General features: G+C 54.1%; 1 protein-coding gene across 4 annotated transcripts in view; it reads left to right on the top strand.

Moving 5' to 3' along the window:
• Positions 1–10,061: 10,061 nt before the first annotated feature.
• The window catches only part of BACE2 (beta-site APP-cleaving enzyme 2), a 47,434-nt gene continuing 29,861 nt past the window's right edge, over positions 10,062–27,634 (top strand). For all 4 annotated transcript variants that reach the window (XM_025050187.1, XM_025050188.1, XM_025050186.1 and 1 more), the window contains exons 1-5: positions 10,062–10,213; positions 19,366–19,582; positions 22,759–22,887; positions 23,957–24,091; positions 26,428–26,529. In XM_025050187.1, coding sequence (XP_024905955.1) covers positions 22,828–22,887; positions 23,957–24,091; positions 26,428–26,529 — 297 coding nt within the window. In that variant the 5' untranslated portion in view covers positions 10,062–10,213; positions 19,366–19,582; positions 22,759–22,827. The remainder of the gene's footprint in view (positions 10,214–19,365; positions 19,583–22,758; positions 22,888–23,956; positions 24,092–26,427; positions 26,530–27,634) is intronic.

Genomic DNA, 27,634 nt, shown 5'->3' with positions numbered 1-27,634 from the left:
AGACGGCTGCATTGACCTTGGGGCTGGAGACTTCCGGGATGGGACTCTGCCTGTCCCTGCCCAGCGCGGACACCGCCCACCCACGGGTCACCCCCCAGGGCTGCAGTGCACGGCCCCGTCCATCTCGGCCTCACCGGCGGCAGGGCCAGCCGCCACGCAGTCGCTCCCGTGAAAGCTGTCTGTGCAAGTCGCGTTTGGCACCATGAGAGAAGTCAGCCTGTCGCAAGAGGAAAGAAGGTCGCACCGCCCTCTTTAAGACATTAGCGCGTCTCGGGGCGCCCGGCGCTTCTCCGGGTGCATCATGCGTGTTATCGTCTCGGGTGCCCCTCGGAGCAGCACTTCACGGTCCCACTTCACGGGCGAGGGCCCCAAGGCTCAGAGAGGGTGGCCATTTACCTGATGCTCCACAGCCAACAGCAGGCTAAGCCGGGCTGGGGTCCGGGTCTAACAGACCGTAAGCTGGTGTTTTTCATGCTACTCTGCGTGAGAGTCAGGGTGCAGGGTGTACCCTGGGACCGTAGATAAGAAATGAACTTGAAACCGAGTTCATCTTAGGAATAGACAGTACTCGCCAGTGCATTCAAGGGCACGGGCCACGGGTGTGTCATGGTGTGTCATGGGGTCTCTTCCACTCTTCCCAACAGGGATGGGGCTCGAAAAGTTTCGACACTCAAGGAGAACCTCCTCCCACCACCCGTGACAGGTTTCGGCTGCGGAGGATGCGACAGCTCTCGCTCCAGAAGGATTCTGATATGGGGATGACTCAGGTTCCTCCAACAGGCACCCTACACCAACCTTCCCCACACCCCAGATTCCGCTCTCAACCTCACGCGCTGCAGCCGGTCTCACCTGCCAAGCCCTGAGCACCCGTGGGAAACTAGTCGTGTTCCAGAACCGAGCAATGGAACCCTGCTTCCGCCCCGCCCCCCGCCCCCCCACAGCAGTCATGGTTTTCTCGAAGGAGCCAGGGAATCCACATGGCTCCTGACACGCGTCTGCCTAAACCGGACGGTCAGCCTCCTCCAGCAAGGTGCTGCTGAGTCTGTGAGCGTTAAGCCGAGCCCTCTGAGAATGATGTCACCCGTTCTTTATAAAAACATCCCTGATTTTAGATCGTGGAGAAATGGCACGTGGCAATTATATTTGCTTTCTTCAACAAGATGTGTTTAGGTAAATGAGATTCATTTCTGGAATTGGAGCCCTGAATGCACCTGGTTAACGAGATGGGTGCTGATGATCACGTGTGGTCACTGTGGGCGAAGCGCCCACGAGGCCAGGCCGAGCCAGGGAGGCCAGCTGTGGCTTCTCCTGCTGGCTGACTTCAGCAGATGGGCCGCTAATGGAATTAGGAATCCTTGTGTGAAATGAGCCATTATTTAAATGACCTGCTAATTTTCCTATTAACCTGCTGAAAGAGACAGTGGTCTGAGAACTCTCTGGCTGCTAATCACTAACTAGCTGCATAACCCAGGTCTTCCCTTTAATGCCACGCTCTGCGTTATCGCGGCAATTAGCAAATGGCTTTCTGCACCAAGGCCGATGCATCCACGGAAGGTTAAGACGGGCTTTCGGGGGCACGCACGGTCTTTGTGCAGCTTGCAGCTTCCGGCCGGTGGTGGACAGTCACGTGGTAGACCCTGGGCAGGTCCTAGCTTTCCCGAAAACTTGTTTTTATTTTCATTCAGTGTCTCTGAGTTAAAGGAGACTTGGTCTTCGGGGCACCTAAGGCAAGGTTTGCCAGAGTCAAACCTTGGGGTCTGTCTCTCCCGACGCCTGAGACAGTGGCGAGGGTGGGAAGCGAGGCAGGAAGGAGGGGCAGTGGGCAACGGGGCCGGGTCCTCCGACTTCCGGGAGGGGCCACGGGCTCACCCAGAGCTGTTCACCTGAGGAGCGGGGTCTCCATCCATCAGCCGTTGTGGGGTGGAGGGCTGCTCCCAGGAGCAACCACTTCCTGGCCTTTACCTGCCCTGGATGCTGGAGGGGCTCGCTCCTAGAGCCACAGGAAGGCCTAGAAGCTGGAGTGACCGCCAGTGGTGCGTGGGGGCACCCACGGCCTCTGCTGCCTTTTCGCTTCTAACTTCGGTTATCCTTGATACTTAAGAGACAAGTGTGGTTCTTTCACGGAGCGCCTGGGACATTAAGGCGGCGCCATCCCAGGAAATTCTGCATAAATGCCCTGCACGAACGTATCTGTTTCTTCCAGCTTCCTAGCAGGCTCGCCTTCCTCGTCTGCTTTCTGTCCACTCCCAGCCCGCCTCGGGGACAGGACCGGTAGGTTCTCATTGTCGCTATGGGGACCATCAGAAAGAGAAGAGGAAAAGGACTTTGTCCTCAGACCTCGGAGGAGCTCCTTGAGAGAAAAAGTAGGCAGATCGGAGAGTTTAGAAGACAATAAAAGAGGCCACCCAGGGTGCCAAAAAGCAACGGGACAAAATGAGGAAAATAAAACCCTATAAAATGTCCCATTTTCAAAATGAATAAGCTTTGTCCCGGCAGAACAAGGAACCGCAGTCACGTCCCGACTGTCTGCAAGCACGTTCCTGATGGGACCTGTTAGATGCGGATCACTGGGCCAGAGGCTCCTTGGGAAGCCATGGAGTTTGACATGCTGATGGCCACCGAGGACTGACCCCAGCCTTCTCAGCTCCTAGTCAGTGCCGGCGTGCACCGCTCCCTCGCCGAGAGCCCGCAATTAACGCAGGTGCCCGCGTGAGTGGCTGATCGCCACCTTCACAGACGAGGAGCAGAGCGACCCAGGCAGAAGGAGGCTGCCCGGACACACGCTCGTCCTGGTGGGGTGCCACTTGATACCCGGCCCCACATGCCTCTCACCACTCAGCCGCCCGAAGAGCCATGTCGACATGAGGCAGCGCTGCCCTCTCGACACGGGGGAAAGAACGCGCACATTCGAAACGTGTCCGACGTCCCCCCGCCTGTCACCTGTGACGTGCGCACAGTTTTCCGTGCTCCTGACTGTCTCTAAAATCTTATTGGGCAAGATGGGCTGCTGGGGCTGGAGAAAATCGTCCGAGACGGACAGACGCCAACACAGAGAGTTTCTGTTTTGGTGGTGACAGGGTCCCCACATGCCGTCTTGTCTTTTACAGTAGATTGTCTAAGACAGCGGTCCCCAGCTTTTTCGTCACCAGGGACCAGGGCTCCTATGAGACCTTAATGCCCGGTGACCTGAGGCGGAGCCGAGGCGGTGATGCCAGCTCTGGGGAGCGGCTGCAGACACAGATGAAGCTTCGCTCACTTGCCTGCTGCTCAGCTCCTGCTGTGCGTCTGGTACCTAATGGGCCGTGGACTGGTTCCGGTCCACGACCCGGGGGTTGAGACCCCTGGTCTAAGTCCTTTTGCCCTGTCAATATTTTGTGTGTAATTGGAAGGTGAGCAGCACACACTTGTTTCATAGACGAACAGACACGTTTCTTTCCCCGTAGACGTGTGTCTCTCTGCATAGCCCACACTCAGTGAAAGTCTCGTCTCGCTCAGGACTCTCATTTCTTTATTCCGTGGCTGTTTACTGAGCACCTGCTGAGCCCTGGGCACCGTCCAAGGTCCTGGAGAAGAAGACGGGACCCGCACATGGGCCGCACTCCCGTGAGGGCGCCCTGTGCTGGGGACGTCGTTGGGAGAAGACAGTTGGACTCCATGACGTGCCAGGGGCTGGGGATGGAGAATCCTCAGAAATGACGTGTGAGGGTTTTCAAGAGAACAGTTAGAGGAAAGGTCATCTGCCACGGAGACGAAGGAGGGGAGGGGGCCGTGACAGGACAGCCAGGACGGGGGGCTGTCCACAGAGGCCGGTGGTCCTCGCAGGCGAGACGGTGAGCGGAGGGCGAGGAGGAGCCCGCGGGTTTGGTGCAGTGAGGTCACTGGTGAACTTGGCCGTCTCTGAAGCCACGAGGTGGAAGCCCCACCTGGAGGCCGCGGAGAGGAAAGGAAGGGAAGGGTCGAGATGCGGAGGCTCTGCTGGTGCTCGGCCGTGAGGCGGAGACAAGCAGGAGCCCGAGGCGGTGTGTGTGGGGTTTTACTGTTTTATTTTTTAAAAATGAACGAAAAATTCACACTGTCAGTTCCTGCAGTCTGTTCCGAAGCTTCCTGGGTCTGGCCAGGAGGATCACAGGCAGCCTTTGAGGACAGGCCCAAGGACACGCCCTTCTTCCCGGGTGAGCCTTCACTGTGGGGGGCCAGGACCACGTCTCCCCATCTCTGCTGCTTCCCCTTGTTAAACGTTTCATTCCTAAGCGCTTCGCCCTGTCACTCAACACACTTTAAAAAGTGGTACTGCATTTCTGCATCCCTCATTGTCGGGGGGTGGCTAACATCTTTCTTATGTGTTTCTGAGTCCTTCTCGGTTGTGCTTCGAACGGGCGACACAGTCCCCGAATTCGAGACTGTGTACTTTCGGTGTCCCTTCTGGGGCCAAATGACATGTTCCGGGGCTAGACTCTCACATGGCCGTGGCCTTGAAACCAAGAGGGCAGGGAGTGGTTTTGGAAGCTCCGGGGCTGAAGGGAGCAGCAGACAACGCTGCTGCGGGCCTGCGGGGCGGGGCGAGGGGTGTGGGAGCCTGCGCCCCGAGCCCCCGTGTCTCACTCCATTCGCGGCGGATCCGGTGAAATTGTAGGGCAACTGGCTTTTTTTTTTTTTTTCCTTTTTCCGTCGAGACGACTTGCAGAAGGGGCGCCATGGTTCTGGGGAGAAGTCAGCCTGAGAAATGTCCGTTGGCAGCGTCGTCGAGCAGAAGAAGGTGCTGGCTCGGTCACAGGGCTCAGCGCGCCACGGGCAGCCCAACCCGGAGCGTTTCCTGCTGCCCACGTCCTCGTCCCGTGCCTGACTTTGCGGCTGCCTCGTGTACGGGAGCGATTTGTCTCCTTAAATCACATGTTCTAGAAACTGAGGTGGCGACCGGCTTGGCCACGCCGGGACTCCAAATCGAATCTTCTTGAAAGCGGGCTTCTGTTGAACTAGCCGGGAAGGGTGCTGGGCAGTTAGAGGTTGTCTACGTTTTGGTGTGACTTTCTCTGCCTTTTGTGTCCTGCCCCTGTAAGAGGGGGCCGTGTGCCGCATGACAGGAGTGGGGACGGGGCTGTGTAAAGGGCGCGGTTCTAAGACGCAGAGGCTGTGGGTAGAATTCCACACCCAAGAAAGGACAGCGCGATGTCTGCGAACACAGTCCCCTGTCGCTGGGGCCATGATGCCGGGAACAATAGCCTTCTGTCCTCTTTGACCACGCCTAGTTGTGAAGGAGCTCGGGGTGTGGGGGCCCCAGCCACAGACTGGCTGGGCCGTGGGGTGAGCAGTTACCAAGCGCCCAGGAAACACTCATAAAAACGGCACGCTTTCCTCGCTGGCCAGGAAGGGCGTTGGTTCAGGGATCTGCAGCTTGTATTACCGATGACTATTAATGACTGAGAAAAGGTATTTTCCACTACAATTTCTGGGGGGTGCTTGATGAATGTTACAAGCCTAACAGCCACGCCCTCCTTTGAAAGGCCTGAAATTCTCCTTTTCCTGTCTACTGCTCTCACCCAAGCAGGTTCAAAAGCTCGTCTTGTCTCCAAGCATTTGAATCGGGGGCAGAGAGTAATGAGGACAAAGGGCCCGAGTGACATGTATTAGCTCATGTCGGCTGCGCCCGGCATCTGCCGTTCGGACGGTAGCCTCGGTGCTTGACAAGTTGCATTTTGGAACTTGATTCCGATGATGGGTAAGGTCCAGGCACTTGCTGCTTTCACACCGACCACGTGCGGTGTCGTGATTTATAAGAAGACGTGTGTGTTCTGTCTTTGTTCCAGTCCCTGGCAGAGCTCCTGAAACCCTTGGAAGTTCCTGATCAGAGTGACAAAGGTGTCTTTTGTTATTCACAGCAAGTTCCTTGCAGCCACACCTGAGTTACGTTAATGAGTTGGCTTTTGGAAAGCCGCAGAAGATGGGGACTCTACCCTGATGAAGGGGTTGGGACTTTCGGCCTCACCTTGGGTGGCGGGGGAAGGTGTGGAGCTGGAATTGGCAAATGGCCAAAGAGGTAATCGGTCATGGCTACGTGACGAGGCCGCCATGAAAACCCCGAACTACAGCGTTAAAACAGAAGATGTGACATAGGACGCGATCGGATTAAGAAAAATGTATAGAATTGGATGTAAATGGGATCGACTCTTAAAAGAATTGAAGTGGAAGAGAGTTTTAAAAAACAAGCATAATCATATGGTGGAGAGACACTGAAAATGGGAGTGAGAGAGAGAGAGGGAGAGAGAGAGAGAGAGATTGGAGAGAGAGGAGAGAGAGAGAGAGACAGAGACAGAGACAGAGACAGAGACAGAGACAGAGACAGAGACAGAGAGAGAGCATGAGAACTCTGCCCGCAACACGGGGAGTGTGTCACCCTGCCGCCGATGGACTCATCAGCGGGCGGATCGCCACCTGTTTTCACCTGTGCCGACCGTGGGTACATAGGAAAATCCCACAGCATCGCCACTTCCTCTCCAGCAAAGCCCCAGTCATGTAGAGAGGAGGCAAGAGAATTAACATGTGAATCAAGCCACGATCAGAGCCGGCAATGCACTCATCAGCCTGCGGCCAGGCCAGGACACCTGCAGAACAAAGGGAGGTGTCCGCTGGGATGCTGACAGCCACGCCCCACACCTGCGAAGGGGGAACGGGAACCAAGAGTCATTCCCGGTGGCTAAAACCGTGGGGAACCTAAGGACGAAAGGCCGGGAGCTGCCCGCGGGCCTTTCACTCTGCGTGTTCTTACCTCTGCCCACTCCACTCTCCCCTTCCTCACTGTGTGTCCATGTCAAAGGAGAGGGGTGAGCAAAGTCTTTGAACCATAACTCGCAGGAACTAAAGAATGATGCATAAGCTGCATTCCCGGGACACTTGCCGCCCCCACCCCCTCTCACCATCTTCCCAAGCCTCTTGGTCCCTCTCCCTGCCGCTGGGAGGGGACCTCGCTCTGTCTGTGGAGTGTCACCCCTGTTCTGATAAACTTTCCTTTCGACTCTGACTTTAGCGCGTGTGTTGAATTCTTTCTTCACTCTGTGCCAAAGGCCCCCCTTCTCCTCTCAGAGTGGGGCTTGGTCCCCCCCACTCCGGGGAGTGTGTCCTGTCCTGCGTCCTAAGTACCTGCAGATTTACTTGGCGCCTTTCTCACGTTTATGAGACATGCAGACGAAATCCAGTCCCAGCTGTGGTTCGCAGAGTCGGGCTGTTGAACATCAACCGTTACCAAGCAGAACCCATAACACGGTTTTGAAAGCTACGTTCCGTGCGGACTCCATCTAGCATCTCTGCAAGGCTCCCGGTGGCCGTGTGTCATCTCTTCATTTCGTGCATCGTCACCGTTCTTTTGGATTTACTTCGGGCCTTAGTCCGCAGACCTGTCGCTCAGCCATTCCTGCAGAGTTGTCACGGACGTGATCTTCAGCAGAGGGGGCTCGTCTCTGATGTCACAAAGGAGATTCTGGTTTGTGAAAACATGGGCACCATCGTCTCTGTTGTGGCCACGGCCCCGGTAGCCACTCCCCGGATGGTTTGTGGTCCTTCTCTAATTCCTGCAGCGTCCTGTGGCGCAAAGTCCAGCACACCCACCAGGTTAGGGGCGCACTGCCCGACGAGGCCGGGGCCGGCCGTGCTGTTTGCCAGGCGCGCCTCACGGGGCCTCTGCGGACCTGCACACGGCGCACACGGGCGCTCGCCACACTGTGTGTGTTTCTTTCCCCTCTGCCTCTGGATTCGCTTTGCACCAAGTTAGTATCTGGATTTTACCTCCGAAAATAATTTAGTTGTTCATTTAACAAATAGCTGAGTACCTACCATGTGCTCGGCCCCACTCTGAGCACTGGGGACAGAGCAGTGAACAAGCAGCGAAAACCCCTGTCCCAGGGAGGTGACATGCCAGTGGCGGAGGGGGCATGCGTGTGGGGTGGCACAGCATGGGCTGCAGCCCCCGCTGTGCCTCGCCCCCGCGTGACCCGGCAGGTCAGCCTCGCTGTCCCTCAGCTCCCCGGGCGATGGTAAAGCTGCCCTCAAAGGCTGTTGTGAGGTTTCAGCAAGTTAACACCGTTGACCCCTGAACGACTTGGGGCTTGGGGCCCCCACTCCCTGCTCAGCGGAAAACCCACAGGTAACCCGATTCCCCAAACACCTGACTGCTGGTCGCCTGTCACGAAACAGTCGACCAACACTTTGCATGTTATATGTGTTACACGGTGCATTCTTACAACAAAGTAAGCCAGAGAAAAGAAAACGTCTCTCAGAAAATCACAAGGGAGAGAAAATGTGCACATAAATTCACATTCGCAGGTACTGGGTGTTAGGAGTTCGATGCGTCCACTTGGGGGACACGGTTTGACCCCCACAGATGGCCGCTAGACCTTCAGGTAGAGGCATTGAGTGGGGACAGACTGCGGCTCCGAGGGGAGGCCATGTGGAGATAGATTGGGGTTCAGCACTCGGAAGGCATTTAAAGCCCTAAGGCTCAATGAGGTCACGGCAGGGGAGAGTGTCGGGGACCCGGAAGTGGTTCCAGAGCTGAACCCCAGGAAGCTCCAGCACCGTGGGGCGATGGGCAGCGCCCAGCAAGGTGGCTGAGGTGGGCGGTCGCAAAACTAGGACAGGTAGGAACCCAAAGTGATGATACCTCTAGGTAAAAACGTCTCTAATTTTTGTCTAGTTTTTTTAAACTTGATTTTCAGCCTTTGGGGTTATAGTTGCATAGTCTGTGTTTATTTTTAAAAGGTATTTCTTTATTCTGTAAACATTTGGCTGTGCATCTGGCCTTGGGGTAGAGGCTGCGGGTAAAAAGATGGATAATACACTCTTCCTACCCTTAGACACCATTGTCCTCTGGGGAAAGACGGATGAAACCCTTGAAATCCAGGGCAGCCACTCAGTATCACTGGTCACGGGGGACCTAACTGCAAGTTCCACCCACAGCGAGAGAGCATCCCACACACAGTAGAACAGCCCTCATGAGAAAGACCAACACCACCAAATTTGGGGGACACGCAGCAAACGAAGCATGTGGACCATCCATTGACACGTCGCGTGAGGGGCTGTAACCTGCTGTATCTACCTGGAGAACAGTTCAGCATTTTTTAAAAACATTCCAGACGCACCTACTCTATGACCACACAAGCTTCCCTCCCAGGTCTTCACCCAAGAGAAATGGAAACCTCTGTTCAGAAAATGACTTAGCAGGGGTGTCCCTGGTAGCTTCATTCAGAATAGCCTAAAACGGGAAACAACCAAAATGCCCGTCGAGAGGGAGACAGACAGACAGCTGGCGACGCATCCAGGCAAAGGAACACTGCTTACCCAGGAGAAGAAAAGTAGAGACACGCACAGCCACGTGATGAGAATCGGAAAAAATCATGTTGAGCAGAAGAAGCCGGACTCAAAAAACATCCACACGATTACATTTATGGGACATCCAGGGACCATCCCATGGTGACAGTCATCACGAAGTGGTTGCCTTGACTGGCAAGGGGGATAGAAGGACCTTTAGGGAATAATAGCAATTTCCGCATCTTGGTTTGGGTGCCACACCGTGTCCTAACACACCGGTGGAAAATCTAAGGTCTCGCGTTTCTGTTCTATGTAAATTATACCTCATTGAAACTAAAAAATGACACCTGTGACAGGTGTGCCCAGGTGCTGTGCATTGAAGATGAGAGAAAACCCACCTCCAGGAGGAGACTAGGAGGGGAGGCCCCAGCGGATCAGGGCTTCCGGGTGAGATTGGAAAGGCAGGAAGAGGTGACCCCGGCCAGGTGACACACCCTGACGACAGCCCTGGGTGAGAGGGCTCTGTCTTGCTAGTCCCGATGGCTTAAAAAGGGAAGACCAGTTAGATGCGTTTATTTTCTTCAGGGCTCGGTACATATGGGAGGCAACGTAGTCCCCCCACCTGCCGCCCCAGGTCCCCGAGCTTCTCACTGGACTGTGTTCAGGTATCAGTTTTGTAACAGCGTTTTAAAAATTTCTGATCGCTGTAAGTTTTTTCCCCCAAGTCATAAATTGTTCTTAGTATTTTGTGTTTAGAATGGTTCGAGCACCTCGCTTTATGCAAGTGATCTCACGGTTTCTTCCCCCCTCCCCCTTAAAAATAAAAGCTGCAGATTCTCGTCGACACTGGCAGCAGCAACTTCGCCGTGGCCGGAGCCCCGCATTCTTACACAGACTCGTACTTCGACACAAAGAGGTGAGCCATGGGCCCGGGGCTGGGCGTGCCTAGGTTCGGGGGCGCCCCGTGAATCCTTCACAGTACCCTGGAGCCAAGCAGCCAAAAGCCCGTTTCGTTCTCAGGGGGAAGTGTGCGCGTGTATGTATGTGTGCGTGTGTGTGCGTGCACGCGTTTGTGAGCGCATACGTGTGTGTCGTACGTGGGCGCGCGTGTGTCCGTGAGTGTGTTCGTTCCACGGCCATTCTTCTGACAGTCTCCTGCGTTCTCGTGGGGTTCGCTTCCCAGACGTGCGAGTCAGACAGCGGGGTTGTTACACCTGAGCTGCAGGGAGCAGGTGATGCTTGGGTGTTTCCGTGGTCCCTCGAGTTCTAAAGTGGAAGTGGGCTTGAGCGGGGTGGGGGGCACTTCGGACACGAGCATGTGACCGTCCGGGCAGGGAGGGCTTGAGCTGCTTGGACAGCCACCTTGGCCGTGTCCCGCAGTGCCACAGGGGCCGAGGTGTGGCGCGTGGAGACCGTTTCTGGGCGAGAGCGTTCCGTGGCTCCTGTAGGAAGGGTGAGGGTGCGAGCACAGAGCGTCCAGCCGTCGGGGGTGGGGTCACGAGGAGGGCGTGGAGCCAGGACGGAGGTCTCTGTGTGGTCCGGGCCTGGGGACAGCCCCCAGGGCCTCACGTCAGCACTCAGCTCCGGGGGAGTCCACGGGGTCCTGCAGCTGCTCGAGTGCTGTGCCCACCTTGACTTCACATCGATTTTTGTGGCCTGAAATTTGAACTCAGCAGATGAAGCCAGTGCGCTGACGTGTGGTTTGTAGAATAGCGCCATCAACCGCCCGCAGACTCGAAACCGCCACGTCGGATTTCCCTGCTGTGAACCTGGTCACTGTCTCCCCGTCTCACTTGCTTCGTCCACAGTCTCCTGTTCCAGAGAGTAGCCCCAACTTACCTGGGGGGAAAGTGGGCGAAAATAACAACGGGAAGCTTCTGCAAATCCCGGGCGACTTTGGTGCAGCGACGCCTCGCCACGCGTGAGAGCCGGGTCCCTCTGTTGTGGAGCCACGCCACGTCTTGGTCTCCAGTTTGGTGGCACGTAGAGCCACGGTCTCCGTTGTGTGAGGTGCGAGGCAGGGCTGGCTAGCGCTTGGCGGGCCCTCGGGGACTTCAGAGAGATCCGCTTGGCCCCTCCCTCAAGGAACCTATAGCGTAGGTTATGAGTCAGGGGATTGATAACCTGTCATCTTTTATCCAGGATGAAACTCCTAGCCAGTGATTGCTTTGTGATGGAGACTAATATGTGCCCCCAAAGTTGCGTCTGCAACCACAATAGGCGTGAAGTGGGGGAGGGGAGGTATTTCTGTGTGTGTGTGTGTGTGTGTGTGTCTGGTGAGGCGGCTAAGGGTACCTCGGCTACCCTTTGACTTTGCCCAAAGGTGGTTTGTCCAAACCCTCTGCCCCAAACTGCCCCCCACCCCGACTGCTCACTCTCAGCTGCTTCGTCATGAAACAGAACTTCGCATTAGCCCAAACCTCTCCTTCTTACTCGTGTGGCACAGGAGGCCCAGAAGCCAGGACCTGCCCACGGTCAAGTTCTAGCCTGGCAGCTCCCCAGTCTCCAGCCCAGCACCCCCTTTTTACGCCAAGTGCTCCGCGAGGCTCTGAAGTGGAGCAAAGCGGTGATGTAACTTACCTCTAGACGTGATTCCGATGGCCCGGATGTAGGACGGGGAGATGAAAAGGGGGTAATTTATAGAGAGGTGGTCAGTGCCTCGAGGTGCGGACGCTGGCTGGACTGCGGTGGGAGGTGTGTGAAGCAGGGCGTGCGTGAGGGCACGCAGCCCAGTGTAGACCGATAAAAGCGGGTTGGAGTAGACCGGGATGCCCAGAGCCGCTTGGGTCAATGACATGGTTTTCCAAATCGGTGAAGAATCTTGGTAAAGTCCCCCCAGAAGTATGGCCTTCCCTCGGCTCACACTGTAGACGCACTCCTGGCGAGTCCAGTGTGATTATGAAGCTATGTAAAGGGTGTTTATCTTGGCGGCAAAACAATCCCAGCCCTGCGTCCTTCCTGCTGCGAGGCTCTCGTCTGTACACTTAGCCAGCTCCCCGCGCCCACCGCGGGCTCTGCCTGCCACGGGCAGAGCGGGCAGATCTCGAGCTTTGTCACAGGTCGGCAGGCTTCCTCCCCACGGGAAGCTTGTGTCCCGTCACACACCTGCAGACACGTGACACAGAAAACAGCAGTCCATCGCAGTGCAGCGGAAGGCGGGGTGGTGCGTGCGACTGCTGTCCGGGTTTCCATGTGCATATCCGACACCAGGACGGTCACTTCCTCCCCGGTAGCTCGTGGCGGTTCTTTGGCATAGCCAGGGTTTGACAGGGGTCATGGCCCAGTCTCCAACCCAGTCACCGTTTGTCCATGCGGACACAACCACGCTCACATTCCAGGGTAAGTAACAGTCAGCATTACGAACACTGGGTACAGTGCCACTTAACATGTGACAACATTGAACTGACTGCAGCCAACCTGCCCAACCTCGGCTTTGTTCATCGTTTGGCTGCGCCATGCTCCCCTGTCAGGTTTTAGCAGGACACAGGTTTTAACTTACCTGTCCACCTTGCTAGCCCGGTTTGTGTCCAGGTGGCCGATGGTCCTGTTTTTCGTACTCAGAGAATAAGCTGTTCTTGGCTCCTTTGCACCCAATTTAACGTGGGAACTCCTGGGAACAGAGCGAGCACCCATGACGGCTGACCCCCAGCTTCGGGCTCCCTCCCGGCTCTCTGAGCTCTCCCGGTTCCCATGGATTTCCCCTTCCGTGGGCAAAGGAAGAGGAATAAGGGACAGTGCAGGGGACGGCCTGGGCTCCTTTCTCCCACTGGCCGGCTTCACCTCACTGAGTGGCACTTATGCATTCCATCCTCAGCTGGGCCTCCTCATTGGCAGGTATTGCTGGAAGCTTCTCAGCACCCGAGAAACGTCACTCACATTTTGGCCTCCAGCTCTGATGCCACCTTTTTTCAAAGAGAACTAACTGTTCTTCGACAGGGCGGTCAGGTTTCTCCTTAGCCGAACCGGATCGAAGCATCGCATCTCTGAGTGTCGGGCGCGTCAGCTGCAACCCCGAACCATGATAACTTTCTCTTTCCTCCTGTTTTCTTTTACGTGAACACAGATTTGTTATTGTAAAGTTAGGAACTTCGCACATAATTTACTCTCTGTGTCAATTACGTGTGGTTCGTTTCTCTAACGCTCTCACCTAACTTGGGTTATCCGAGATACACTCTCCACCGCTGCATTTGATGGAAGCCAGGAGAATGTTCTCGCTTTTCTTCTCGGCTTTTCACAAAGGTTTCTTTTCTGAGACGCAGCTCCCCGCCCTGTGATGTGTCTGCGTTTGCTTACCCCTCTGATCTCCCTTAGTTATAATAAGGTTTCCGCTTGGGTTCGTGAGCCTCTGATTTCAAGTCCCCCAGACTTTGGGTATTCAGGTTTAATGCTCCCTGAAACATTTTGCAGTAATTGGAGATTTGGCTTGGGGTTCTTTGACAAAAATCTCTTTGATTTGCAGAATGAGTCGTCGGGCGACCATTAGTCATTTGTGTATAGCTTGTTCCCATCAGAAGCCTGCTTTTCACGGCTGTGAGAGTTCCAATGAATTACGCTACAGCAAAAAGAAGGTGGTGTGTTTTTAAGATGTGCTTCTTTTTGAGCCAATAAAATGGCCTCTGGCCAGTTGGCTTGACGACAGATCCAATGTACTCATCCCTCTGACCTGCTGATGTATTCAGGAAATTCAGTATATTTCCATTGAGGTGCCCCCTCCCCCCGCGCTCCGTCTGGGCTGAGCCCCACGGAGTGGGCGTGGCAAGGGACAGTTTCTCCTCCTCGGCCGAGGCTGGTAAGCGGAATTAGGGTGTGCGAGAATGACCTGGGGGCCTCCCTAAGGAGGCCGAACTGGACCCCCGAAGCCAAATGCTTCATCTCTCCGTGTGACAGTGACAGATCGTTTAGGTGATTTCTGGAGCGTGTCCAGGAGGGGACGTGCCGTTGGCACCTGCCAGCACCGGCCGTTGTTGAGGTTGGTGAGCTGCCGGGTTAGGCACCAGCTGAGCAGCGCCTGGGCCGTCAGCGGCCCCACCCGCTCTGGACCCGTGGTCTGGTCACTTCCAGAACCGTGAAAGGGTCTAGGAGGGGGATCTGGTCACCTGCGCCAGGCCAGCAACCCCGAAGGCAGACTCCGAAACCGACACGTGCTGCAGCGCCCCCGGAAGGCTTGGCCCCCCGTTCTTTAGACCTCACCCGGGTGGGGCGACCGCAGAGCAGCGGGCGGCCCATGGACTCAGCTCTGCACCCCCACCTTCCCTTTCCTGTTCTCCCCACACAAGGGCGGGTTTCTCTGCAGCCATCGAGTGCTCTGCGGCTTCCTCCTCGGTTCTGTGGATTCCGCTTCTCATTCCCATGCTCCCCGGGCCCTCTGACGAGAGGTGGACCGTCTCCCGGATTCGGTTCTAAGAGATTCTGCTGCTGTGGGTGGACTTTTGCCTGCTCCCCGCACCCCTGATGGATGGCTGTTTCCGAGCACGCGGAAAAGCCACCTGGGTCCCCTCTCGACCTGGTCGATGAATGCGCAGAGCGATTGAGAGCCGAGGCCACTCAGTGCCACGAGGTAGGACGCTGGACCGTGAGGATGGACGGACGGACGGACGCGTTTGGTTTTAACTGAGTGCCGGAAACTGTACATCAGCCACGCTGCAGGCTGCTCACAGCTCATCTCCCGGGCCCTTGCGGTGAGGTTGGGCTCAAGGGTCCCCACGAGGATGAGTTCAGGATTCCTTGTCCTCACGTCGTCTAGGACGTGTGGCTATTTAAACTGATGTCAACTAGTAGTTCAGTTTTTTAGTCACACTATAGTCACATTTTTTTTTTACCACTTTTTAAATTTTTTATTCGTTTCAAGTATACAGTACATTGGTCAGACATTTATATAGTTTATAAGACATTCATAGTGTATATAGTTTATAAAATTGCTGCTTTTCTCCTCAGGCTTCCCACCTAACCGATATATTACTGCCGACTGCATTCCCCATGCCGTGCTCCCCATCCCCGTGACCATCTATCGACTACTAATCTGTACTTCTTCAGCCCTTCACCCCATTCTCCCAGCCCCCCGACCCCCCTCCCCTCTGTCACCAAATTGTCCACTATATTCCTGAGTCTGTTTTTGATTAGTTTGTTCTTTTTGTTCCTTAGATTCCGTATATAAGCGAAATCACACGGTATTTACCTTTCTCTGTCTGACTTATTTCACTCAGCGTAGGGGTTATGGTTCATATGTACAATGGAATATTACTCAACCGTTACAAAAAAATGAAATCCGGCCATTTGCAACGACATGGATGGACCTATAGTCCCGTTTTAAGGGCCGAGTAGCCGCCTGTGGCTGCCGTGTGGGACAATGTCGCTGCAGGCCCTTCCTGTCTCACAGCGGGTCTACTGGGCTGCTGGCCTGGGACACATGACAGCTCTGCCTCTCTGAATCAGGCAAGGCCTCTCCCCCTCCCCGGCCCCCGTAACCAAGTCACCTCCCACACATCGGCCCCTTTTCATGGGGTGGTTAGACTTCAGAGTGACACGGTTCCGGATAGTCAGGAAGAGTAGCAACTCTCGGAGCGTTTTCTAGGAAAAAACAATCCTACGTTTTTGGGTTTTTTTCAGTTTTTATATTTTGTTTTCACATTGCAAACCAGTTAGATTTGCTTCAGCCTCAAAGGGAGTTTATGTAAAATGAACACCGGCAGCGAGCTGCACTTTTTTTTCTCTATTTTTTAATTATTTTTTTTAATGCCCGTTTATTTTTTTTCATACTATGTATACATAATTTTTTTTAACATTTTATTTTTTTATTTTCTCCCTCCTCCTTCCTCCCTCCCTTCTGGTAACCACTCGTCCATTGTCCATGTGTCTCTGTCTGTTTGTCCTGCTCATTTGTTGCTTTTAGGTTTATATCCCACGTAAGTGATACCGTGGTTTTCAACCTTTTCTGTCTGGTTTATTTCGCTTAGTATGATTAGTTCACGGTCCATCCATGTTGTTGCAAATGGCAATATTTCATCTCTTCTTATGGCTGAGTAATATTCCACTGTATATATATGTACCACAGCTTCTTTAGCCAATCATCTATCGTAGGACACTTCGGTTGCTTCCATATCCTGGCCACTGTGAGTAATGCTGCTATGAACATCGGTGTGCCAATATCTTTTCGAATATGAATCCTACATTTTCTAATTGTAGTTCATACATTGAATTCAGGCAGCAAATGACTAGAGCTTTATAATAACAGTAGCTATTGGTGCTGCGTACCTGCTATGTTCCAGAGTTTTGTTCTAAATGCTTTACGATATTAATTCCTAATCCTCAAAATTAACCTAATGAGATATGGTACTATATCATCTCCATTTTTCTAGTTGAAGACACCGAGGCACAGAGAGGTTCATTAAGTTGGCCCAGAGTCACACACAGCTAATAAGCAGGTGAACTAGCATTGGAACCTGGGCAGTATAACTCCAGCTACATTTCATCTCTCTGCAGATAGCACCAAAATATCCAGAACGTTCCCTCCTATGAGGGGCCAGCAACCTAGTCGGGCGACTGTAGAAGACACACGACATAGAGATTCAGGCTCTTCTCGTTAGCGTGGGCAGATGCTAATATTTTCGGTAGCCTGGCCCAAGTTAAAACAACTTCTCAAAAGAAAGTCATGGCACTTTAGACCGTTTTGGGGGAAAATAACTAATCTTCTAGATCAGGAGTTAGCAAACCAGGGCCCACAAGTTCCATCAGAGCTGCCGTCTGTTTCGTGAGTAAAGTTTCTGGGCACACAGCCAACGATGGCTGCGTGGCTGGCGTCTGTGACCGCCTCTCCATTATGCTGGCGGAGCTGAGTCCTTGTAATGGAAGTCATGTGACCAACAAAAGCTTAAACAGTTTTTTTCCAGGCCCTTTACAGAAAAAGTATGCCAACCCTGTGCTCGGTCCTATTCTGCAAGCATTTCAGAATAATTTATTAGCGTCTTCCGTGACCAATCAAATTTCTGAACTTGTTGAAAGACCCGCATTGTCCAAAGGGACTGAATAACTCAGCATTTTCATTGCTGTTCGGCCCCTGCACGGCCCCTGCCGTGTGCCAAGCACACCTGGACTTCCGCTGACGCTAAAGCTTGCGTGTCACCAGCCCTCAGGGGCCCACGATTCCGTGAGCAGGCTCTGCACTTGATGGGTGTGATTTCCAGTGGGTCCCGGGGCCCACCCACTCTCACGTCCGCCTGTCCCTGCCCGTGTCAGGTGATGAGCACGCATTCTCATTACACTGCTCTCCCTTGGAGATCGTGGTGGGCGAGCTAAAGCAGCAAGCAAACATGAAAATTGAACATTCTTTACATTTTACATTCCATTATGAAGTTAGAATCAACTAAGTTTCTCTAAAATATATCCGCCAGACATTTTTTTAAATGATTTTTTCCCTGATTATAAAAGTTACATATGCAAAAAATATGGACGGGCCTAACTGCAAACTGAGTGTCCCCCACAAAACCCCCCTACGTGGAGGTAGCAGCTGTTATTATCGGGGGGTAATAAACTACCTCGAAGATGATTCTGGCACGTGCATAAATTTTTCTTTTACCTTAATTTTTTTTTTATGTCATCGAAAATGTCTCAGGAAATACTGTTTTTCAGTGCGGTGTAATAAATAGTCCACCGTATCGTTACACCATAATTTACCAATTTCCTTTTTACTGGGCGTTTAGGTGGTTTCCAGCGTTTTCTATTATCGGTCTGTCTTTGAACATGAACCTCTGTCTGCTTCAGGGGTGTCCCCTTAGGGTCAGAGTCTCGGAAGTACAATTTACTAAATTCAGGACCGTCAACATCTGAAAAGCTCCTCGATGTACAGAAACAAGAAAAGTCACGTCGTCTCTGACCTGACTTCTTCCCTGACCCCAAAGAAGACTGCGCTAGTTGCTGTAATTCTAAAATAAGGACTTAACAAGAGTGTTGTTCAGAGGCTTAATATTAAAACCGAGTGAAATGGAAAATGCAGGCAAACGGGAACTCTCTAGAATTATCTGGTGATTTGACACTTCTAGGAATTCGATCGTTTTCCTCATGGGGACATGGTTTAAATGCCCAGATATTTGCCAAAAGATGTCCCTTGGGCTTCTTTCTATATATGGCCCAGCAGAGTCTGCAAACTCGAATGGGCGTGAGAATTCCCTGACAGGATTGGACAGCCCAGGGCCTTGACGCCTGCTGCCTCTCCCCAGGATGTCCTTCCCCGTGGCTCGTGGTCTTCATGCAGGCGTCACACATGCAGACCTATCGGAGAGGCCTGGCTGACTCTCCTCCCCTCCCCTTGCCTTATTCCCCGAGAGTTCTGACCGCTGTCTGGGATTTTGTGCGTTCACTTGTCTGCTGTCTGCCTCGTTTCATCAGTCTCGCTCACGGTCTTATTTTGTTCATGTTATGGTGTTTGTGTAACTCCTACCCCGAGCTCTCGATGCATGTGGGGTTGTAGGTGGTGTCACAGTGATCTGTGTCACAGCATGTCTGAGGCTTCATCCCCCACGTTTTGCTCTGAGCATCACCAGCTTTGGGGCAGGGGTGGGGAGCCTCGAGTGACGTTGGGCCAGTGCGGGCCCTGAGGAGGAAGCTCGTCACAATGGTGAGTGTGGCTTGGTCTTTATTAGTCACATTGATAGTGTGACTCAGGCTGCAACTGGCACAAGCTGATGGCACCTCCTTCTAGGCTGCCAGCCCCTCTCTGTGTCACAAATCAGCAGTGCAGGGTCCCCGCAAAGCTTGTGCCCTAACGGCTCACACAGTTCAGTTAAACACCTGAATTCTGGGGTTTTATTGGGGCGCACAGATGTTAAACTCAGGGACCTCACGGTAAGCCCAGGACTTCTTACACATGGCTTGGAAAACACTACCGTCACCCAGGTGGTTAGCAATTACGATTTGTGGCAATGTTGCTTTGTCGACATGAACTCTGGTCATTGTCAAGAGCTGCTTACGGTCCCCTCCGTGAGCAGGACAGCTGCCTTTGCCGCCGTGAGGGCCGCCCTGTGAGACACGGACCACGGGCAGAGCATGTCACTCCCTGTCCTCTGTCTCCTCCAGGTCCAGCACATACCGGCCGAAGGGCTTCGACGTCACCGTCAAGTACACGCAGGGGAGCTGGGCCGGCCTGGTGGGGGAGGACGTCGTCACCATCCCAAAAGGCTTCAATGGTTCTTTCGTGGTCAACGTCGCCACGATCTTCGAGTCGGAGAATTTCTTCCTGCCTGGGATTAAATGGAACGGGATTCTAGGACTTGCTTATGCTGCCCTGGCTAAGGTAGGAATAATCCAGAATGTGAATATACCAAGAGATGGGAGGGGGTTCTGAAGACCTGTCACCAGACAGTCCAGTGCGTGGGTGCAGAGGGGCCAGTGAGAATCACGTGGTTGGGACAGACCAGTGGCCACAAATATATTTCTTAGCATTTTTGAAATTAAAGGTAAATGGCACAATTCTTTAAACCTTTGTGCGAACATCACTTTTTTGTTCGTCTTCTGTTTTCATCTATTTTCCTTGTGTAGTCTTAAAATGTTAATAGAATCCGACCACTTTGATTGCAGTGTTTGTCTAGGAGTTCTTATTAGGGTAGGGTTAAAAGAAAAGATGTTTATTAAATCCCTACGTTGGTGTGAAGATGGAGCCTACGGGAGACGCTGGAACCTCAGCAGGGGCTGAGACAGCCCTGTGCTGCCTACCATGGCTCCAGGTCACCCTAAGGGGACTCCTGCAGCCGGAGCATGGGCAACTTGAAAGCCCGCCCTGGGGACAGCCGGTCACTGGAAGTAAGACGCGCCAAGGAGAAAGTTCGAAACCTCCCTCGCTCCCACCAGCATCAGAACCGTCGCAAAATGGGGAAAGACAGAGCTGAATGTTCTCCAAACATTTGTCCTCGGGCCGACCCACAGGAAGTCCTGCCGGTGTGTAGGAGTGGGGGCAGGCTCCCCGAACCCTGGGGAGTTTCCGCCGGGAGAAGCTGCCAGAGGCAGGTGGGCTGGACACTGGCTGTGCCCGAGGCAGGTTTTGTGCACAGGTGAGCAAAGCAGGAGGTAGTCACCTCTCCTGCCTGGAATCAGGTACCACGCCTTGTCCTCTCGGTCAGGGTCAGGCTTCAAGCCGGAGCTGGTGGAAAACAACAAGGAAGCCCCGTCTCGAGAGTGGCCGGCGTGGTGACAAGAGCCCCCCTTAGTCCTCGAGGATCCCAAAGAGAACACCTGTTTTCTCTTCCCTTAAACGCATTTGCTCCAGCTCAGGTGTACTAGCGAACGGTGTGTGTGCGTGGGGAGGGAGGGATGAGATTAGGGGTTGGGGCTGGGGGACAGTGGGCAGGCAGGTCCCCAACCCTGTGGCTTCTCCAGGAGAAAGAATGGCCACGAGACACGAGGCTGAGAACATGACAAGATGTTGGTTCTCTCCATTCTCGGGCAGACTTCGTAAGGCCACGCCGTGCTCATTTGAGAGACATGAGGGCCAGCAGCTTTTCCCTCGCCCCGTGCCTGGCGGCCCTGTGCACATCCCACCCCGTCTGCGGACTGGAAATAATTCACATCCCTAAATACTGACAATGCGACCTTGGGCAAAACGTTTCATCTTCATGTGACTTTGAAAATGAAAGATGTGTGACTGTTTTTATGCTGATTATTGGGAAGATGGTAGAGGAAAGCGAAATGATCTGGAATTAATAAGATAGAAGACTTCCTTTGAAAATAAACTACTTCGGGCCTCTTTGGGGGGCCCGACTCCTCATAGAACCTTTAATCTTTTCATCTGTGAAATTCCAAGATCGGCTGCCCGTCCCTGGGGACAAGGAAGCGGTAACAGGCTGCGTCGGAAGCACAGCCGGGAGCAGGAGGCCAGCGCCACCTGGGTCGCTGGCCCAAACAGGTTTCTGAAGTCCGCTGACTGAGCACTCGGGGTGGTCAGGGGGTGTGGCGGTCCCGCTCCATCCTAGATCCCGCCACGTGTGTCAGAACCACCTACGGGGTCTCCCACTGCGGGGGCCTGGGTCCAGCTGCACGTCTTCTGAATCGAGTGCTCTTGGTCCCAGGCAACTGTGCATTTTTAATCCTCTAGAGCAGGGGTCCCCATCCCCCGGGCCATGAACCAGTGCTGGTCCGCGGCCTGTTAGGAGCCGGGCTTCACAGCAGCAGGTGAGTGGCAGGCGAGCGACGAAGCTTCATCTGTGTCTGCAGCCGCTGCCCAGCGCCGGCATCACCGCCTCGGCTCCGCCTCAGGTCATTAAGCATTAGATTCTCACAGGAGCGCCGGTCCTTGGTGCCACAAAGGCTGGGGACCACTGCTCCAGAAGGATCCTGGAGCACAGTCCCACCGCGGAACGGCTCGACAGAGTCATGACAGACCCCTTACCGTGTGCCGGGCACTGCTCCTAGCCCCTCACGTGACACCGACCCCTTTAAGGCCCAGACCGGCTCTAGGGGCCTGTCACCATCCCCGGCTTACAGATACGGAAACTAAGGAGCGAGTCCCATGGCCGGGTTTCGATTCTGGGCAGTGCTTCCCGCGCCGCCTCTCAGGAAGACGGACGAAAGAACGGCAGACCGCGTCTCCGCCAGCCCCGGCCGCTTCCAGAGACGCCCGCGTCTCGCTGACCCGAGCCCCAGGGGCTTTGACAAAGGCGACACGGAGAGACTTCAGGATGCCACGGACGCTGGGAAGGGAGCAGGAGCGGGCGGACTGCTCGGGAAGAGGCGCATCTGCCGACAGCGGGCTCCCCTCGCCGCCTCCACAATTCTGGTCTGGCTTCTCACGGGGACGGACGTCGGCGCCTTCGGCGGGCCACGGGCGGGCGTGTGCCTGCGGCATCTCCGCTACTGCAGCTAGGTTTTCATTCAGAACGTGCGACCCATGGCGACGAGCTGATACCTCCCAGTTGTCACAGCCACAATCTGAACACAAGTCTCTCGCCTTCCTTGGCGAGCTCCAGAGTCTTTGGTCCACCCCCGACTCAGAGCTATTCGCTGACCGTCCATGCCCCTTTGGGATGGACTGTCCCCAAGGGTCGGTCACCTCTCATTTCTGCAATGGACAGCTCACCGTGGCTGGAGGAGGCGAATGTGCTTTTCCTGAGGCTGCAGCTCCTGGAGACGCTGTTCTCTCCTTACTCCGAAACGTCTAAGATGAGAAGCCCCAGCCGTCCCGCTGACCACGTCCCCGTCTGCCGCCCGCCTCACGAGGCGACCGTGGCGGTGAACGCGACAGCATCCTCACAGCTTCCGAAATACTATCCTATTTTCACGACATGGCCGTCGCAAAAGGAAAACGTACCAAGGGTAGCGGGTCCTGTTGGAGGTCTCTGGATCCGAGTGCGTAGTCATAAGCTCATTTATTCTTCGGCGATGAAAAGACTCAATGTAAAGAGAAACAGTGTTGTCTGTCGTGCCTGGTGTCTGCACCGGGGCCTGCTCACTTAGCTGTCCCTTTTCATCCTCCCGCAGCCATCGAGTTCTCTGGAGACGTTCTTCGATTCCCTCGTGGCACAAGCGAAAATCCCAACATCTTCCTCCATGCAGACGTGCGGGGCGGGCTTGCCAGTGGCTGGATCTGGCACCAATGGAGGCAGCCTGGTGGGTATCCCTTAGTCTCAAAGAGGCGAAAAGTCTGTTTTATTAAGACCCCCATACAAATATGAGACACGGAGGCGCACTGTAAAGTTTTGATCATCCTTATTATAGAACCTATTGAAATGGATAAAATTAGGTGTTATTCTCAGCTTTCCTAATCATCCTGCCATCCAAGAGATGAAGCTCATTGCTTCCCAGATTCCATCAAAGCTTCTTACAATTCTCCTCTGAAAGGTAACGAACTATTTTTGATAGACGAGGGAGGCCCCCGTGGGGAGGGCGTATGTAGCAGGTGGGCCTTACTCTGGGAGGGGGAAGCAAGGGGGTTGCCTGTGGTTTCCTACATTTGATGCGGAGACACGGGACACCTGTACATCCCCATTCTCTATATCAACACACACACACACACACACACACACACACGCACACACACACAGCACGACTGTTTTTAATGGAACAGAATCGAGCGCATGCGCGCCGTGGATGAGCTGTAGCCCGAGCATCCTCCTGATGGGCCAGCGGTGAGGAGCAGGCTCAGCTCCTTGCATTTGCTGACAGTGCACCTGCGCTCGGCACCTTTCTCTACCCTCTTCTCTGGGGACCGGGCAGGCTGAGGGTCTGGGGGGTGATGTTATATAGTCTTCCAAAATGAAGTTTCGCATAGGGAACCTGTTTTGTCCTGCTTTCCACGCAGGCGTGTGGGGCGGGAGGTCACCTTCTGACTTCCGAGGGACCAAACGCCTATCAATCGATGCGGTTCACTGTTTTACCGCATTTCTTCAGAGCAAAATCCCAATATTGTAATGCTGGAATCGCATGCACCTCCTTTACGTAAGGGGAGCCGCCAAAGCATCTCGATTAGACCGGGGCGTTGTTCGACCACCTCTGCATACGTGGCCCCGAAACGTCCCCATGTCATTTCCAAGCACACATACTCGTGTCGTCACGTCTCAGCCGAGCGACAGCACCGACTGCGGGGCCGTTCCGCCTCGTGAGCGCGCCGCTCAGTGTGACGCGTCGTTTTCCTGCGCCTTGTTTTCTGTCTCATACCTGTGAATGTTTTTCTTCCCAGGTCCTAGGTGGCATTGAACCAAGTTTGTACAGAGGAGACATCTGGTATACCCCGATTAAGGAGGAGTGGTATTATCAGATAGAAATCCTCAAGCTGGAGATCGGAGGCCAGAGTCTTAACCTGGACTGCAGAGAGGTACCCACGCCACGAGCCCTTCGCACCCGCGTGTGCCCGGGCCACCCGGCCCTCACAGCTGGCACCTGAGCGTGACACCGGGAGGCCCGCTGCGTGACAAAGCGGAGATTCGTGACATTCGACGCTACAGGCCTTTTTGTGTGACAAGTTTAAATCAATGACCCCCCCCCAAAAAAATGATGCTCCCTTTCAGCACTTGCCTTAACGGGGAGAAATTAGCATAAAATAGTGAGCGAGGAGAACCCCGATTTGCCTTTGATCGGTGGTCCTTGAACTCTTGAATAGATGCCACACGGAGGTTTCTCTCAGCATGAGGGGAGGAAGGGGGACTAAACAATGAACAAAATGAAACCCAAAACAGATCATCAGCTGTATCCCGCATTCCCAGCAGATCCCCTCCTCCCTGGAAGGCGAGCGGGCCCCCGAGGTTGTGTGCGGCGGGCGAATGTGCATGGCCGTGAGCCCAGGTCTCGCCAACCTCGCTCACCCCCGCCCCGCCCCCACCACTGCCTTTTGGCTATTTTGTGGCACACGACGGCATTAGGGTTACGAGGACCTGAGGGAGCCTCCGTCTGCCGAAGCATCTTCCAAACGGTTTCTGAAAACCAGCGGCATTTTATCACATTCCTGCCGTGTACCTCCGACTCGTCCCTCACTCGCTTTCATGTCCACCATGCCGTTCGCCACAGCTCATACACGGGTGCCGCTCACAGACCACAGGCTCATCCACGGGTGCCGCTCACAGACCCACGATGGTCCATTGCACTGTAATAGTGTTTCAGCGCTGAGCCCGCTGATCTGTTCATTGTCGAAAGGCGCTTATTGGCCATTAACGAATCCAGTGGTAGGATCGAGGGGCCTGAAGTGAAACATAAACTGCGTGTGTGAGTGTGTGGAGTGTGTGTGAGTGTATGTGTGACTGTGTATGAGTGTGAGAGTGTGAATGTGTGTGAGTGTGTGAGGGGGTGTGTGTGGGTGTGTGTGAGTGTAGAGTGTGTGAGTGTGTGTGAGTGTGCATGTGTGGAGTGTGTGAGTGTGTATGAGTGTGTGGAGTGTGTGAGGGGGCGTGTGTGGGTGTGTGTGAGTGTAGAGTGTGAGTGCGTGAGTGTGTGGAGTGTGTGAGTGTGTATGAGTGTGTGGAGTGTGTGAGGGGGCGTGTGTGGGTGTGTGTGAGTGTGTGTGAGTGTGCGTGAGTGTGGAGTGTGTGTGAGTGTGTCTGAGTGTGTGAGGGGGCGTGTGTGAGAGTGTGTGTGTGTGAGTGTATGGTGTGTCTGTGAGTGTGTGGGAGTGTGTGCGTGTGTGTGAGTGTGTGGAGTGTGTGTGTGAGTGTGTGAGGTGTGTGTGAGTGTGTGTGAGTGTGGAGTGTGTGTGAATTAGAGGACAAGCATCTATCTGGAGGTTTGAGACTTAGGTTTTTGGTTCTTTCCTGCTCACCCGATAAGAACAAACAGCAAAACCCAGATCTCGCAAAGTTCCGTTTCTTGAAGGCCTTTCATATGTTTACGTTTCTTACACACACAAAAAGTAATCATTTTAAGGACAAAGTAGATCAGATTCAGCTTAAATTTGTTTCTGAACTGAGCATAATTTTACGTTTGAAGAGAATACGAACACATTGATACTTTTCAACTCCACATCATTCTTCATTTCTGCCACCCGCCACCAGAACAAACCCTTCCTTCCTTCTGAACTCACTGGCGGGGCATTTGGTCCTATGACTCATGAAAGTGGGAAGAGTAAATTGCCCGCCACTCACCCCGTTCCCAGGAAGCCTCGTCCACACAGCGATGTCTCAAGTGGCTGGAGGGGCCCACGGTCCTCTATCCTCCGTACCAGCCACGAGGGGATTGGCGGAGGAGGGGACAGTGCTGACAAAGCCCGTGTGTGTGCGCGCGTGTGTGCGCGTGTCTTACTGAATGTCTCTAGCTCTCTCTTCATGGGCAGCGTAACAGGTGACTTTGTACGCTTTGTGTAAATGGCATTTAACCTGTCATTTCCATCTCTGAGGACAAACGGGTCTTTCCTCCTTGCCCGTCGGGGCTCTTTGACAAGCGAGTTGGGGCCTCTCTGACTGAGGGACAGACAAGCCCGGCACTGGGAGGGCTGCTGACCTCGGTCACGTCACTTTCCTTTCTTGGCCTCCGTTTCTCTCCTGTGAAGTGAGACTCTTGGGCTCAGAGACCTTTGATCCCGAACTCTGGGAATACGGAATTAACTGTAGGCACGAAGCAGGTACCGCGGCTGCCCCAGTTGGTACGTGACAGAGCCGTGCGTTGCCGCGGAGTGCCCTGTCACGTGCCTGTCACTCACGTGCCTTCTCCCCTCCCCTCTCCTAGTACAATGCGGACAAGGCCATCGTGGACAGTGGCACAACGCTGCTGCGTCTGCCCCAGAAGGTGTTCGATGCGGTGGTCGAAGCCGTGGTCCGCACGTCTCTGGTGAGTTCTCGGGACCTGACAAGCTCAAGGCCATGACCACAGGCCGGGCGCCTCCATCTGAGGATGTCGAAGGGTGTTTGGTCTTGTTTTTAACTATTATTTATTAAGTTCACGGTCTTGCTCTTGAACGTGAAATAATTCCTTCGTTTTAACCTGAGAGGTCTTGGATCTGAGCGTGCAATGCTTTTTAGTGTTTCGAATAATAATAGCATAGTTGGTGTAGTACTCTTTTAATGTAAGGGGAAAAAACACTTGGTAATATTACTACAGTAAAGTAAATAGTAAACCAGGAATATGTTTGTAGCCCTTAAAAATACACCAGAAATCAGTCGTACGTCCTCCTGGCCTTCATTCCAGCTGTGCTGGGATTTTAATTCCTCCGTAAAAGAGACAAGGGCCGATCGGCCAATATAATAATTATTGTGTGGCCGTACTGTGAAATCCAATGGGAATCACCATCAAGGACAACATGACTTTCGGGGACCTGGCCGATGGTATTCTCGGTGTGACCCCACCTTTCCAGTTTGGGGCACCAGAGGGGACCAGACAGCGTCGATTGGTAGGAACGTGGCTTCAAGGTCAGGAGGGACTTTTCCTGGACAGTCTTGACCCTGGTGGGAACGCGGCCGCTCACCCCACCACCCGGCCGAGACGGCCGAACGCGAAGGGCAATCTCTGGGAAAACGTGCAGCCGCTGCTTCATCACGGGCGGTTCCAGAAGCCTGGGCTCTCGGTGGTCCCCGCCCAAAACCTCAACCGATTCAAATGCCGTGGGAAGAGCCGCGGGGAGATGAAAGGGGCGCAGGTGGGAAGGAACGCGGGGGCCCGTTCGGAGCGAGACGGTCTTCGAGGCGGCGGCCCGGAGCCGTCCGCGATCTGCCGAATCAGAAAGAAAAAGAGAAATAGCCGGTGAAGGTTTTGGTGCCTTCAATTTAGGATGTCAGCCACAAATCAGCCCCTGCTTGAAATAAAGATGGAGCAACCTGCTGATTTTCTTCAGGAGTCAAAACGTCCTCAGCGAGTCCCCACGAGCTGTGACTGCTTCCCGCTGTCCCCAGGCAGTGCCTGCAGCATCCGAGTGTGCCAGGGCCGTGCAGTCCGTGAC

The sequence above is a fragment of the Pteropus alecto genome, unplaced genomic scaffold (genome assembly GCF_000325575.1).
Source record: "Pteropus alecto unplaced genomic scaffold, ASM32557v1 scaffold97, whole genome shotgun sequence".
Classification (NCBI taxonomy): Eukaryota; Metazoa; Chordata; class Mammalia; order Chiroptera; family Pteropodidae; genus Pteropus; species Pteropus alecto.
This window is presented reverse-complemented; position numbering and strand designations above follow the sequence as displayed.